Here is a 15,871-nt window from a genome sequence, read left to right as displayed (position 1 = left end):
CTGCCTGCCTGAGGCTGGGCAGGAGAGAAAGGCGCCTTTCTGCCCAGGAGACTCCTTCCTTCTGGTGACCCTGTCAGGACCCGACATTGTGGGTATGCACCTGGTGTGAGTGTGTGTGGGAGCTCCCCTGGCCTGGACTGGGTCCTGGAGGCCCAAAGGCTTCACTGGGAGGTGTGTAGTGTTACCTGCCCCCCCCCTGCTGACCCTCACAAGGCCCCGATCGACCAAAACGAGGGGCCCAGGACACACCCAGCATTCCCAAGGGACTGGCAAGCATGGGGGCGGCATGCAAGGGGCGGCAGGACTCCAGCACTGCCATAACCAGGCCTTGTCTATGTCCCGCACAGGAGAGCGCTGCGGGCGATGGGATGGATGAGGCAGAGCAGGACCAGCATGAGGCCCGACTCAAGGAGCTGTTTGACAGTTTTGACACGACGGGCACCGGGTCCCTGGGACAGGAGGAACTCACCGACCTCTGCCACATGTTGAGCTTGGAGGAGGTGGCCCCAGTGCTGCAGGAGACGCTGCTTCAGGACAACCTCCTGGGCCGGGTAAGGCCCGCAGAGAGGCGGGCGGTGGGAAGTGGGTGCGGTTTCTGTGCTGTGGGGTTGGGGGAGGGTGGAGCAAACCACAAGCACTGCAACTTGTTTCTAACATTCTAGCCTTGTGTGCTGTTAGCTGTTAACCTGATGAACAGCGGGGGGCGGGAGGTGGGATGTAATGGAAGCAACACAGCAGTGCAGTTTGCTGCGGTGACCAGGGCCTGCTTTAATTTGTGCTCTGGAGTGAAAGTGTACGCTGAGCATCTTAGACGAGAAGAGAAAAAGGTACCGAGGATGTTTTCCAACTCTTTGCGGTGCATTTTATGGACTCCACACTCATCAAGGGAGGAGGCTGAGATTTCCACTGAAGTGAAGGAACTTACAGTGAGAAAACTGCCTTCCCAGAAAGAGCAGCTCACTAGGACGTTTATAAACTATCAACATAAAGCTATTTCTTGTGAGGACTGTTTGTAGGATAAAGTATTAATTAAACCTTTCACCCAGGAAATAAGACAGGAGGGTAAATAAATACTGTGCAGATTCATTTAAAACCCAGCATGACTTGCTTCCAGCAGGGATGTGCATGTGTGCTGATGTTAAGTTTTACCTATGAAAACAAATAGTCATGTTCTCCCTGTAGATCAGGTCACAGAGATGAGTAAGAGGTGAAAGCGGTTCCTCTTGCTATTAGTGGGAAGGATGTCATGACCTGCCAGTGTCTTCAATTCTCATAACTAAAATTGAAAGCATCATTTGTTTGGCTTTGGGTTGAATCTTGCTATTGGTTTTTTGAATGGATGAGAAGGAAAAATGGGCAGTACTTTTCGAGCTCTGTTGCTGCCATTGCCGACGCTTTGTAGATGTTTGTTTTTATCACAGGGTGTAAATTGAGGAAGCAACTGTGAAGCTCAGCTTTATTCTAGTGACCAAACTTCCTTTTCTTCATTTCATTTTTGCTGTCTCTTAACTGAAACATTGGGCAGGTGACCTCAGACTCAGGGCAGTGTACTGGCACTCTGTGATGGGAAATAGGAGTGGTGAGCATCCTGAAGTTAATGTACAGGGGATGATGTTCTTGGGGGCTTGGCACCATGAAGGTGGCATCTAACAGGACTCATACTTAAAGAAAGTATGAGATTTTTGCAAAAATGAAACCATTTTTGATAACTTTGGGGGAGGATTAGCTGCTTATAAATACATGTGATCCCTAAAAAAAAAATGCAAAAATCTTGCTTTGAAAGCAACCAAAATGGGAGCGTTGAGAATTAAACCACTTGCTCCTCATTGTGTAAGGCATTCAACTGTTTTCTTGTTCCTTCTCCATCTCAGACACTATCAGAAGCCCACAGCATCTCATTTCCCACTGTGGTCCTTTGGGATCTGAGTCCTTTCGGTATCTGAGGGATAGTATCAAGCTTATTAAAACCAGAGAAGACAGAATATGACTTCAGGTTTCCTTGAGAGCCAGTGAAACACAGAACCCTCTGCTGTAAACAGATTGCCCCTTGGCAGCAGACTGACAGCCCACTCTCCAGGTGTTGTGCATCTTTGCCCTCATTTGGCAGACTAACACAGTGGATCAGTTATTGATTGATTCGTTAACAACTTGACACTACCAACCCACTTTTAAATTTGCTCTTGGCTTGTGAATAATGAATACCTAAGTGGTCTATAGCGTGATATTTACTTATCCAGTGATAAAAGTTAAATAGATGTATGCATATTGATTTCATGGGGAAGGTCCCTGGTGGTTGTCTTGAGAGCAGAGTTGGCATGAATTAATGCACTACTGTTAAATTTGCATTTTTTATGAAACTGAATTATTCTCAGATGATCACATAAACTGCGCCATATGCTGTTAAGATACTCTATATGGTCTACAATTTTAAATTGTAAGGAAAAAAATTCCTTAGACTTCACTGGAGAATTCTAAGTTCTACCACCATGATACATTAAATACGGATCATAAGTTGTAGAATTATAAAATTATAAATTGTTTCTAATGCCAGCATCTTCCCTCTCTTTAGGTGGTATTTATAGAAAAATATGTCAGAGTTAGCAGTTTGGCTTAATAAAAAGGGAGAAAGAATAATAGCATGACAAACCTAAGTATATTCATCTACTCACTAATTTGACAAATATGTATTATATGTGTCCCATATGTCAGCATTCTAATGGCCTTTTGGTATGGGTGCAACTTATGTTTATTGTAAACTTTTCCATTAAATTGGCTTTTGAGTACATTAATATCCATCAGCTTCCTGCATGCTTGTGGTTTTAATTTTGTCTTTTATATCATAACAAATATAATTTCTTTTTTAAAGAACTGATACATTTACTCCCTTTTTTTTTTTTTTGGCTGCACTGCCTGACTTGCAGGATCTTAGTATCCTGATCAGGGATTGAACCCAGGCTCTTGACAGTGAAAGTGCAGAGTCCTCCCCACTGAATTGCCAGAGAATTCCAAGTATAATTTTTAAACAAAACAAAATAAATAAGTTTTACCTCCTTTGGAATTAGGCTGAATTAATCTTTTTTCTTGAAAAAAGAAATATGGTAAAAAGCATTTCCCCCTTCACCTAAGAATATGAATATTATCTGTTTATTTTTTATCTTAAGATCCATCTTTTGTAGCTTCTTGTTCTTTTCTTTTTTTTAATCCTAATGTTTCTTTTGACAGTTATTAAGGAAACTAACCTAAATCAACTTGCCATTTTTATATACTCTATTAATTGGCCCTCAGATTGCCCTCTTTGCTCTTGCAAAGACTTGAAGTCATATTCCCCTGACCAGGGTGGGTGGGCTTCACAGGTGGCTCTTGTGGTAAAGGATCTGCCTGCCAATCCAGGAGACCCAAGAGACGTAGGTTCAATCCCGGGGTTGGGAATATCCCCAGGAGGAGGAAGTGGCAACCCACTCCAGTATTCTTGCCTGGAGAATCCCATGGACAGAGGAGCCTGGCAGGCTATGGTCTGTAAGGTCATGAAGAGTCATCCATGACTGAAGCAACTTAGCCTGCACGCACTTGGTAGTTATCTTGTAAGTGTTTGAAATGCCCAGAGATTGTGGATCACTGATTTAAAGGAAAGAGGACATTGCTGGTAGGTGTTTCCTACTAGATTATCAAAAGAGCTCTACTTGTATTTTTGTTATCAGGTAAGCACCGGTCAGGCGGGTCAGACCCCTCAAGATACTGGGAACTTACAGACTGATTAAGTAACATTCCTGGTAGGTGAATAATAGTACTGGGAGTAACTGCTGCAAACATTTAAGAAAGAGAACCATATTAGCTCACTTATTAAACCAAGTTTTCATCTAAGCAGTTGACTCTAGTTGTAGGTGCTTCCTGTTTTATTGTCTTTTAAATGAAGAGCTTCCACGTACCTCTCTACCTCCTTTATTAGAAATCAGAACATAAAGATGATAATTTACCTTGCTTTTGTTGAAGCCTTTAGTTAGTTCCAGTTTTAAAAATACATTTTCTTTTCCTCATGGAACATTTTAACTTTGAGACAAAGCTGCCTCCTGAGTTGCCCTGATGTCCTCTTTGATATGAATCTGGATGATAAAGAATTAACATCTCACATCCTTGACACTCTCTAGAATCAGAACAAACCATATGGTAGCAGAACTTACCCCTGGTTTCCAAAGAGGACCAAACATATGTGGACTTCGGTCATCAAAGGCACTTTGGAATTTTTGTATTAAAATTTGAGAACTGTACAAATATATAATTCCACCCAGTTTCCCCACTTTTCATTTTCAAGTGCTTGGAGTTCTTTTATAAACATCATGTTTAATTTTATATGGTGATCTGGTTTGTTTGTTCCCACTTCATTAAGCTTTTTAAGATTTCTTTCACTGGGGGCGGCAGAGGATGAGATGGTTAGATAGCATCACCGACTCAACAGACACGAATTTGAGCAAACTCCAGGAGATAGTGAAGGATGGAGGAGTTTGGCATGCTGCAGTCCATGGGGTTGCAAAAAGTCAGACACAACTTAGTGACTGAACAACGAGAACAATACACGTTTTAACCATTTGAAAAGTGGATCAGAAGTGCAGCAGTACTTTCTGGTGGTGATAATTTATACTTCTGAGGGATATTTTCTGGTTCTATTTTGGTCTTGTGACTCTATGTCTGTCACTCCATTCCTTTACAACCATGTCATCTGGGGTTGATTTGAACTCCTAAGGATCTATAATTCACATTTATAGACAAGAAGACCTGATTAAGAGATTACAAGACTTGCTACTTTTCTTTATTAATACTTTCATATCAACCTCACAGCAAAATTGCCTTTGGTATTGTGTACAGTGACCCTTGCGAGGCATTAATCTGGCATAAAGTAAGAGCAAAGGGAAGCCTATTGGAAAGACCTTCCATTCTCAACAAGAGGCAGGAGCAAGTGCTAAATAGCTGCTCTTTTCTACCTACTCTATTTCAGTAATGACCGTCAGTCTCACCAGAGAAAATAGTGATATGATCAGGAATGGTCATTAGGCTTCTACAGTATTCCATTTATACTTTTATGAGTAGCTTCTTGTTGGATGGAGGGGACTGAAAGTTCTTCAGTGTCCAGCACAGATTTTACACTTCAGTGTCCATCTGTATGACAGAGAAACCTAGAACCCAGAACTTGGAAAAAGGATGATGACTTGTCCAAGGTCAGGCAACTCATTTGAAGCAGTGCTGAGATGGGAACCCAGATTTTCCAGTCCCTGAGTTTGAATGCATCTCTCCTCAGACTGCACATATACAAATATGGATCTCATTCTCCATTCCCTGCAACTCGCCCTCACCCCCCCAACTCCCACCCCTCACCCCCCACCTTCCACCTCTCAACCCTCCACCTCCCACCCCTCACCCTCACACCCACCACATGGAGACCATATGTTGTAAAGCAGTCTTTGAATCAGACCTGAATTCAGGTACTGATTCCTGCGGCTTTTTAGCCATGTATACCTGTTATCTTAAATACTTTGAGCCTCAGTTTCTTCGTCTGTATAATGGAAAAAATAATATCCTCCTTATTAGATTGTGATGAAGCTGCCTTAGACTGTGCGTGTCAGAAGCTTATTTTGGAGCCAGGCAGGAAGGTAACTTCTGTGTCCTGTGTCTCTCTGTACACTCCCCTCCTCTATGCCTTACACACTGAGTAGGTTTTTGATATATGATGAATTCCCAGGAATGGTTTTTTGAGAAAGCTCATTCAAGTGGAGAATGGAATCACTAGCAGCTCTCTTGAGTGGCGGTGGTTTGTATCTATTTCCATCTGTAGGCAGAACTCCTTGGAACTGTCTTGGAGTTATATGGTTGCTTTAGCCTTCACAAACCCACCTTTGAAAATGGCCTTGGCCTCTCTCCACGTTGTTTTCAGTAAATGACTTTTAAGCTCCAATAACCCAAATGCTGTATGTAGAAGAAAATATTTTGTAACTGAATTTTTCATTACAAAACCAGGTCTCTCTGTTCTTCTGTGTCATTTCTCTTTGCATAATGCTGTCAGTGGTTTTTTCCTCTACATCAGCCTTCTGGTGAGTCCGTATTTCTATACCCATTTCAGCTAACGTTTAACGTTTTGAAAGTCCTTTCTTTGATTTCTCCATTAATAGATGCAAGCCTCCTAAGTGTGATGAGAGTTACGTAGGCCTTTGGTCCAATAAGTGCACTATGTTGAATCCTGGCTTAAGCCCTCTCATCTCGGGTCTGTTTGAAGTTCTGCCTGCTCACATGGGGAAACGTGTGTGCATCTGATCTCCATGATTGCACGAGATGATTTCATGCAATTTAAGTTCCTCCTTCTGTTTCCTGTTGCAGGGTTTTGTGTGTGTGGTTTGAAATAGCATCTGTTTATTATGCCATGCTTAAATTCTTTTTTCAGAGAGGCAAATTGTGTTTCTCAAAAAGCATTCCTATGAAATTTGGAGAGGAAGAAAGATGAAGTAAATTTCTATTAAGCACTGGTGACACATGACAGAGAATATCAGACTTGACTAGTCTTCCTGTTAATTTAGTTTGAATGTCATGTGTGTTTTCAGTCAGTCAGGTAATTTTCCCATTGCTGCAAACTGCCCTTTGAGGCTTACAGGGTATAGGGATGCTTGTAAAATGCATGGCAGCGGTTATTATTCAAATGAGGGGGGACCTACCAAGGTATGCATGGCTATCAAAACTGGTTACTGTGTGAGATTTAATTACATTGAATATTTCTGAAGACTTCTAAATTTTAACAGAACACAATAGTAAAGCTCCCTGGGAGGATAAAAATGGTACTTAAAAATGTCAGGGACTGAACTGAGTGAGCCCCTTGGATCCCCACTTCTTCACAATAGAGAGCGTTTATTCACGTTTTTTGGTTCTGAGTTGTGCCCTGAGGGGCTTTTCTGCCCCATCAGTAATCTTGAGCTCTGATGAAAAATAGCAATCACCTGCTTCTATTAGGGAGCTCTCTTGAAAGATGTGGAATTTACTGCTGTTTAAGGCAGAGGGTCCAATGTCTCTGTCCTCACAAGAAGGAAAATAAAGATCAACTTAAGACTTACAGCTGCTCCAGCTGTTTTGATCAGCCTGCCAGGCATTTGCTTTAGACCTGTAGGTTCTGCTTGTGGAGGAAGAAGAGGTTACCCAGATAGACAGTGTTGGATTATGAAGAACCCCTGAGTTAATAATCATGTTTAGTCTTTTATAAATTTTTTTCCTTCTAAAATGTAGCTGATTTAATACATCCTAAGTCCATTTTGGAAACTTCTAAGCTCTGCTTGTGAATATCTTGAAGTCAGATGTCAAAAAACCGTCCTTCTTTTCCCTGTTGGCCTACTAGGACATACTCTTTTATCAGAGCCCCTACCAGCGTTTTTTTTATTAGAGCTACTGATTGTTTATTTGTTTGTTTTTTTAATTGGAGGATATTTGCTTTACAGTGTTGTGTTGGTGTCTGCCATACAGCAACATGAATCAGTCATAGCTATATGTCTATCCCCTTCTTCTTGAGCCTCCCTCTACCCTTCCATCCCACACCGCTAGGTCATCACAGGGTGCCAGTCTGGGCTCCTAGTGTTGTATAGCAGCTTCCCACTAGCTATTTTACATAGTATATATGTCAATGTTGCTTTCTCAATTCATCCCAGCCTCTTCTCCCCCAACTATGTCTCTATTCCTGACATGCAAATAGGTTCATCAGTACCATTTTTCTAGATTCCACATGTATGTGTTAATATACGATATTTGTTTTTCTCTTTCTGACTGCATTCTGTATAACAGGCTCTAGGTTCATCCACCTCAGTTCAACTGATTCACATTTGTTCCTTTTTATGGTTGAGTAAAAAGGGAACACTTTTGCGCTCTGGGTGGGGATGTAAATTGATAACAGCCATGATTATGGCTGGAGATTCCTTAAAAAACTAGGAATAAAACTACTATATGACCCAGCAATCCCACCACTGGGCATATACCCTGAGAAAACCGTAATTCAAGAAGACACAGGTACCCCAGTGTTCCCTGCAGCGCTGTTTACGATAGCCAGTACATGGAAGTAACCTAGATGTCCATGGATAAAGAAATTGTGAGATAGATAGATAATATATATTTTTATATATATATAAAATCACACACGTACAGTGGAATTATTTTTTCTTTTCATTTTTTTGTATCTCAAAACGTTTGTCAGTTTCAGCCTTGTAGTTACTAATCGACTTTCTTCCCTTGTCCCCCCCCCACCCTCTATAATCTGGACTGTAGCTGGTAAACCACTTGAGGGCAGAGGTTATGTATACTCTTGCCTTCGTGTCCTTCAGGAGAGGCTTCGTGTCCTGAAGCCTCAGTGTCCGGCTTTACACCTGGTGACATTGTGTAAAGTTGATGTGACCTGGAGCAACAGAGGGATCTCCCTGAGAGGTCAGACCAGGAGTGGCTTGGGGGGGTGGTGCTGGGACGGGCAGGGGGCTGGACTTTGATGAGTCCAGGCAGAAGGCCTGAGTTCTCCTGGTACTCTGTCACTTCAAGACCAGCAGCCTTGAGAAAGGACATGCCTCCTCTGAGCCTCTCTCCTTTCAATTTAGCGGAAGGATGCCTGCCTTGAGATAGGGCAGTAAAATTCGTCTAATCACAGGAGCAAAAGACAGACATAGAGAACAGAAGGGACTTATGGGACACTATCAAACAGACTAATAACACACGTATAGGGGCCTGTCGCTCCCGGATGTTGTGCGAGTCAGCTGGCTAAATGTCCAGGAGGGAATGAACCTACAATAATGCCCCCAGGACTTGCATTAATATAACTTTCTAGTAACTGAATCTCTTTCCCATTTAGCAGTGGGGGTTGGGGGAGTAAATTTGAGATACAGAGACCCCTGAGTCATCTGTGTGGCTAGTCCTCACTGGGTTGAACTACATTAGGACAAAATTCTGAAGGGCTCTTTCCAATGACTTCTATCAAAACTGCCACCTTGAGAAGACCCAGCGGAGGCCCACAGAGTCAGGTAGAAAGGATGTGAAAGTCTCAAGTCAGGAACCACCCTTTTGAAACAGGAGCCTCCTTCTCTTCAACTCATTAACTAACTGTGGCAACGAGGGACTCCAGTTTCATTTGGTCATGCCCACTGATTCCCTAAGAGAGAGTAGAATCAAGGAGCTGGGGTCCCTGAACACAGCAGACCAGACCTGCTTTTCTGGTGCTGGGCAGCTGCACAGATCCTGCGGGAGGCAGGCTCCTGGATCTCCCACTCTCACCCCACCCTGCACTTGGTTGGTTGGGTCATTCTCATGGTCAGTGGCTTTGCTTGGAAAACATAGCCATTTCTCTGTGAAAGTGGTGAAAATAGTCATCCCATTACTGGTCCTATTGGTAGTGGCTACTACCACTTACTGAGTACCTAGCAAGCTCTGGAAGTTGATGACGGACAGTGAAGCCTGGTGTGCTGCAGTCCATGGGGTTGCAAAGAGTTGAACACGACTAAGTGACTGAACTGAACTGCACGAGTGCTAGGAAGTTTGAGACAATTTATGTAACTCTCATTTTATCTCCCTAAAGCTGTTATGAGGGAGGTGGTAGCATACATAACATAAAATACATGTAATACTTTTGGCAAAGTACCTGCCTGACTCCCTGTGACCATTTCTGAGAATATGGAGGCTCTATCACCAGGGCCTAGGATAGGGCCTGGCACATAGCAGTGGCCCAATAAATATCTGCTGAATGAATCATAAAAATTAGTTGTTCCATAGCCCCACTTTTCAAGAGGAGCAGACTAAAGCTTGGAGAGGTTTAGTAATTGAGCCATTTCACAGAAGCAGGTGAGTGGCTGAACCAGAGTCAGAACCTCCAGCCAGCTGGCTCCGGCATATATAGCCTTCGCTCCTCACCCTTCTCCTGCCCACCCTCAGAGGAAGGCATGATCCTGGTAGGAAGTAGTAGATGCCAGTGTGGGAGATGCCCTGAGTAGGAGGGGCTTGGGTATGTGATGTTTGTGAGCTGGCTGGTTGGGAAGATGGTCTTGCCCCTGGTTAACCAAATCTGGATGCCACAGCGCCTGACTCACATCTGCCACTGCCAAAAGCTGGCCCTCTTTCCTCTCCCTGGTATTTCTGTGATTTGTCAGCTGTGAAACCTAATGAGCAGTTTATAATTCTGTGATCTTTTAATCCTTCACTGGCTCCTTAGCAGATGCCCGCCCTTCCTTAATAGACTTCTGCTCTGGCTCCATAAATATGCTTTTAGTCTGTATGATCTAAAGGAATATGATTTAGAAAGCAGTTTCAAGTAATCAAAATGAATGTGGTAGAGAAATCACATGTACTTTGGGGGAGTGTGGTAAATTGCAAGCATACACAGTTTTATGACACCCTGAGGTGAATCTCAGTGGATTCCTCTCTTTTGCATTGATTTGCATGAATAAGACATATGATTTGTTGTTTAGATAACTAATGAGGTTTGCTGCTTTTCCACATTTAATTCAGAAGTGGTTTTTATCTGTCACCTATATTTCAACTCCTAGGCAATGTTTTGTAATGATGTCCCAAAGAGACCCACAGCAGCACACATTATGAATTTATCAACTTTGTATTTACATATGGGCTTCTGTATAAATAGGTATCATGTTATTAAACTATAATTATGGTGAGAAGAAATACCGACTCTCGCTTCTGCCCCATGGTGAGATCATGTGAATTTAAGTTGTAGAATAATGTACTTGGCTATAAAGAAAACCATTTTACTACTTTAATATCCCAGTTCTGAGTTTGCTTGTTTGTTTGTTTTTTTCAAGAATTGTACAATCCTCTGCCCCTTTTTTCTTTTTAATAATGAAAGTTATAAATGATACCAACAGTCCCATTTGTGGACCACACCAAGAGAAGAGGGACTCTCCCTTACGTGCCAAGGAAACTGATAAGGATATTGGTGCAAAATTGTACTCACAAAACATTAGATAAAGCTTCAAAAACCAATTCTGAGTATTTACTTCAGTAAGACTCAGGTTCCATCCTACTTTAGTCAAGGTAATTGTATTTGTAAGAATTCGGGAGCATGCTTCCCAAGGTTCTTTTATCCTTTGTGTATGCTATTGATTTCTACTTGTTTATAGAATTAGGGCCTTGGGAGATAAATATCATCTACTTGCCTGAGGCAAGACTGTATTTCAAGTCAACCTTGAAAGGTAGTTTACTCTCTTCTAAAATGTCTCAAGAGATGAAAGCATTTTTGGCACATTGTTAAGAAGGGTCATTTACTTGGAAAATTTTTTCTAGTGTCTCACCTAACATCTTTCTCTTCTGGTCTTGTTCAGAAAAATAAAAGAAACTGAGTTCAAAACCTATCTTCTTCTGAGTTTATAAAGAGGATTTTGCTGTGTTATTTCCCCTCGGGGTTGAACAAATGTTGATATTGGTGTTGGTGACTCTGGTGTGTAAAATGATTATCCCATTTTGCCTTTAGTGCTTTAGAGAAAAGAAGAAGTGGGAACAAAAACAGGTTCTAGGACTCCCTTCAGGGCTGTCAGGATGCTAACAAATGGTTCTGGAACCTTGTACATGGGTTTGCTTCCTTAAGGCTATGGAATTTTTAATTTATTTTGAATTCTTTATTTTCAGGTGCATTTTGACCAGTTTAAAGAAGCATTAATACTTATCTTGTCTAGAACTCTATCAAATGAAGAGCACTTTCAAGAACCAGGTAAGAACGCTAACTTTTCTTCTCTTCCTTCTGCTTTAAAATGTGTCCAGGGGAGAATCTGGGGACTTTGAGGCATGTGTGTGAAAGCTGCAGAGTATCTGCCTCCCCCAGATTGAGCAGTTATTTGGAGTGACTTGTCTTTTGACGTGGTCATAAAAGGCGTACAGCTGTCGCACACTAGGAAGAGCCTCCTCTATCACAGCAGTGAATTAGGGAAGAAATCACTGGATTGTTCCCAGGAGATCTGTCAGATGGTGTGGCCGTAACTCATTCCCGGAATGAGCAGAGTGGAACTGAATGGTCCTTCTTCCGTCCTCATTGCCTGTGAACATGAAATAATATGAACTGGGGCAGAATTTTGTCTGAAAGAAGGGTGGGTAATTTTATTTAGTGCCAGCGAGTGGATAGCCCTGTGTTACAGACAGGACCACATTATAACTGTTTTTCTCTCTCCTCTTGAGTGATAGTTCTTTATGGTCCTTGTTGTTCATATTTGTACTTTTAGTGCCCAGTAGGATGCTTAGCACATAGTAAGTATTCAACAAAAACTTAATATTATACTTCATTGATTTTTTTAAGGTACTATAGATTATGACACATCATTATTTTATATACTCCTAAAAAATTTTTTTTCTCAGTTATAATGGTAAAATGCCATTGATTATAAGACACATCATAATTCAAGAATGTTCAAATCTAGGAGTGTGTGTGTTGGGGGTAGTGTCTTAGGATCAGTGATATATGGTAAATATTTAAGGGGAAGTCTAAACAGTGTTGAAATTTATATTATAATACAGTCTGGTTTTTTTAAAAATCAGAAGCTAGGGTCAGAAGTTGATTATAAAGGGGCACACAAGGGAATTTTGGGTGTGATGAAACCATTTTTATATCTTGATTGTGATGGTGGCCACAAATTTTTTTTTTAACATGCTATCATTTTTTTCTTTTATTTAAAAGTCTTCATTTCACTTCTCCTGTGAGTTGCCCTCCTGTTTATATACTCTGAAATTCTTTCTCTTCTAAATTTGATTGTCTTTAACAATCAAATTTTCTGCACCGGTGGCCACAAATTTTATAAGTGTTTTTCTAACCCACAGAATTGCTCTGTAAAAAGGTGAAACTTACTCTACGTAAATTATACCTCAATAAACCTGACTTTAAAAAAGAGAACACTAAAAATATAGTCCAGTTTTGAGATTGAGAAGAGATCATTAACATTTTGTTGCTACAAGCAGTCGTTCAGTGTGACCTACTTGGAAGCACAGGTGGGAACTCTTGTCTTATCCTCACCGGTGATCCAGTTCATCAGACCTTCTGAAATGCTCCAGATTTGTGTCATATGTATAAACTCTGCGGTTAGCAGTATTTTGGGTTTGGATTGAGTCTCTCCCTTTTTATTAAGGTTATTGTTAATTCTGAGGCTTGCCAGAGCTCTCTGCAAGCCCCTAGTGAGTGTGGGAGGGAGTTTATTGCATCATAGAGGATTTCCAGACTAAAAATAGAATTTCTGTAGGTCACCCAGTGCTGGAATCTGGACTTTTGTTCTTACTGGTTCTCACATTTTGTTAGTAGTTTTACTTGTTTAAGGTTGTCATCTTGATAAAAATAGTGTAAGATCTAGGGACCCTAACTAGAGCTATCGTGACATCACCCCATCTATTGTTCTTCGTGCGCACATGGGTAACATACACTTCAGCTCCGTGTTCTCTTTGCCCATAATGGGTGTTTATGTCAGTTTGGAATAGGCTGCCCTGATTCTTGTCCTTTTGCTGCTCTTTCTTTAAAACCTGTTCTTGATACCTGCCAGAAAATTATCATAATAAATAAACAGACCACAAATGTGAAGGGTTCCCTGTAGAACTGTACCATCTTGGGATCTGAATCATAGGACGAGGAGGTAGACAGTGTCTGGTTGAGCTTGGTAACAGTTTGAAAGAAAGGTTTGTAAGTCCAACTCCGGTCAGTGGTTTCAGATTTATACGTGTGCCTCACTGCTGGGCCGGAGGAGGCATCATCTGGACAAGTCTTCCAGAGGGGTTTTGATAGTTGACTGTGTGCTCCGTCCTTTGGGTAGACTACAGCAAACATTTGCTACAGAGCTGCCCCAAGTCAGTGCAATAAAGCATCAAAGTCCTTACTGACAGCATTTCCTCCAGCATGGACGTGACTTCCCTAACATTTGACCTGGAAGGAAAAAATCTAGGATTGAGCCTGTGCCTTAAGAGTGTTTTATCTCATATGAGGCTGAGTCATTCCTTCTTTGTTCCTGAGCATCTCTGCTTTTTCTGACTTTTGCCTGTCACTCCCTGGCCCTTCCAGTTGTTTCTGGGGATCATGCATTTCTTTTCACTCAAACATTCTCCCACCCACTCAAGTATGTGACTCCACCCCTACAGACTGCCTGGCTTGGCTGGAGAGAGGCAGAGAAAGAAGGATCAGGACTTAAATGCTGTATACCAAGAGGCCACCTGGGTTCACCCCCTCTTTCCCCTTTACGAACATGGTTCAATTCAGTCACTCAGTCATGTCCAGCTCTTTGTGACCCCATGGACTGCAGCACGCTAGGTTTCCCTGTCCGTCACCAACTCCTGGAGCTTGCTCAAACTCAGTCCATCGAGTCAGTGATGCCATCCAGCCTCTGTCGTCCCCTTCTCCTCCCACCTTCAATCTTTCCCAGCATCAGAGTATTTTCCAATGGATCAGTTCTTTGCAGCAGGTGGCCAAAGTATTAGAATTTCAGCATCAGCATCAGTCCTTCCAATGAATATTCAGGACCAATTTCCTTTAGGATGGACTGGTTTGAACTCTTATCAACATAACAATCCCTTAAGTCATTGACTGTATGACTGCAAGGCTAGAGTGAATGCTGCCATTTTATCCATGAGCAAACTGAGATTCAAAGAAGGATGTGGATTACGTCTCACAGATAGGGGCAGAGGAAGATGCTAACATTGTTATCACCAAGGGATGGGAGTCCAGGAGGCTTTGGTTTAGGGTGTTCACTCTCAGATGGATGAGCTGCGGGCAACGCAGTCTCAGTCAGTGCAGCCTGGCCAGAAAGATTCTGACAAGTGGCCAGCAGCAGAAGGAAGGAGCAGAGAAGAGCAAGTTTCACCTAATCGTTAGTGACAGGGGTTCTATGTCCTCAGCATTACTTGGCTGTTCAGCACTTAGTTCATCTTCCACCATAAGGGGCCAGGGCTGTGGTCTTTTTATCTTATGTTTTGAAATCAATGGACCTACTGGACTTTGAGAGGAAAAATTACTCTTAAATCAGTAGAAATAGGAGGGCCATAGTGCACAGCCTTTGACACTGAAGGAGTCATGAATTGATATTTTGTAACATCCAAAATCTTTATAAATTAAAAATATCCAGTGCTGTACCTGACTATAATATAGAAAATCCAGCCTGATAAAGTAGAAAGACCCTTGAATCAGGAATTATGTAATACTGGCATGTGTGTTCAGTGGTGACCAACTCTCTGCCAACCCCATGCTCCCCTAATTGGGTGGCCTTATATCACTCACCTAGAGCCAGACATCCTGGAATGTGAACTCAAGTGGGCCTTAGAAAGCATCACTACGAACAAAGCCAGTGGACGTGATGGAATTCCAGTTGAGCTATTTCAAATCCTGAAAGATGATGCTGTGAAAGTGCTGCACTCAATATGCCAGCAAATTTGGAAAACTCAGCAGGGGCCACAGGACTGCAAAAGGTCAGTTTTCATTCCAATCCCAAAGAAAGGCAATGCCAAAGAATGCTCAAACTACTACACAATTGCACTCATCTCACACGCTAGTAAAGTCATGCTCAAAATTCTCCAAGCCAGGCTTCAGCAATACGTGAACCGTGAACTTCCAGATGTTCAAGCTGGTTTTAGAAAAGGCAGAGGAACCAGAGATCAAATTGCCAACATCCGATGGATCATTGAAAAGGCAAGAGAGTTCCAGAAAAACATCTATTTCTGCTTTATTGACTATGCCAACGCCTTTGACTGTGTGGATCACAATAAACTGTGGAAAATTCTGAAAGAGATGAGAATACCAGACCACCTGACCTGCCTCTTCAGAAATCTGTATGCAGGTCAGGAAGCAGTAGTTAGAACTGGACATGGAACAACAGACTGGTTCCGAATAGGAAAAGGAGTGTGTCAAGGC

At 42.1% G+C, this 15,871-nt stretch overlaps 1 protein-coding gene across 1 annotated transcript in view; it reads left to right on the top strand.

The window, feature by feature from the left end:
- Positions 1-368: 368 nt before the first annotated feature.
- NIN (ninein) overlaps positions 369-15,871 on the top strand; it is an 89,896-nt gene continuing 74,393 nt past the window's right edge. The window contains exons 1-2 of the mRNA XM_052646842.1: positions 369-551; positions 11,632-11,713. Coding sequence (XP_052502802.1) covers positions 369-551; positions 11,632-11,713 — 265 coding nt within the window. The remainder of the gene's footprint in view (positions 552-11,631; positions 11,714-15,871) is intronic.

The sequence above is a fragment of the Budorcas taxicolor genome, chromosome 10 (assembly GCF_023091745.1).
Source record: "Budorcas taxicolor isolate Tak-1 chromosome 10, Takin1.1, whole genome shotgun sequence".
NCBI classification, from domain to species: Eukaryota; Metazoa; Chordata; class Mammalia; order Artiodactyla; family Bovidae; genus Budorcas; species Budorcas taxicolor.
The sequence above is the reverse complement of the archived record's forward strand: the minus strand, read 5'-3'. Positions and strand labels throughout refer to the sequence as shown.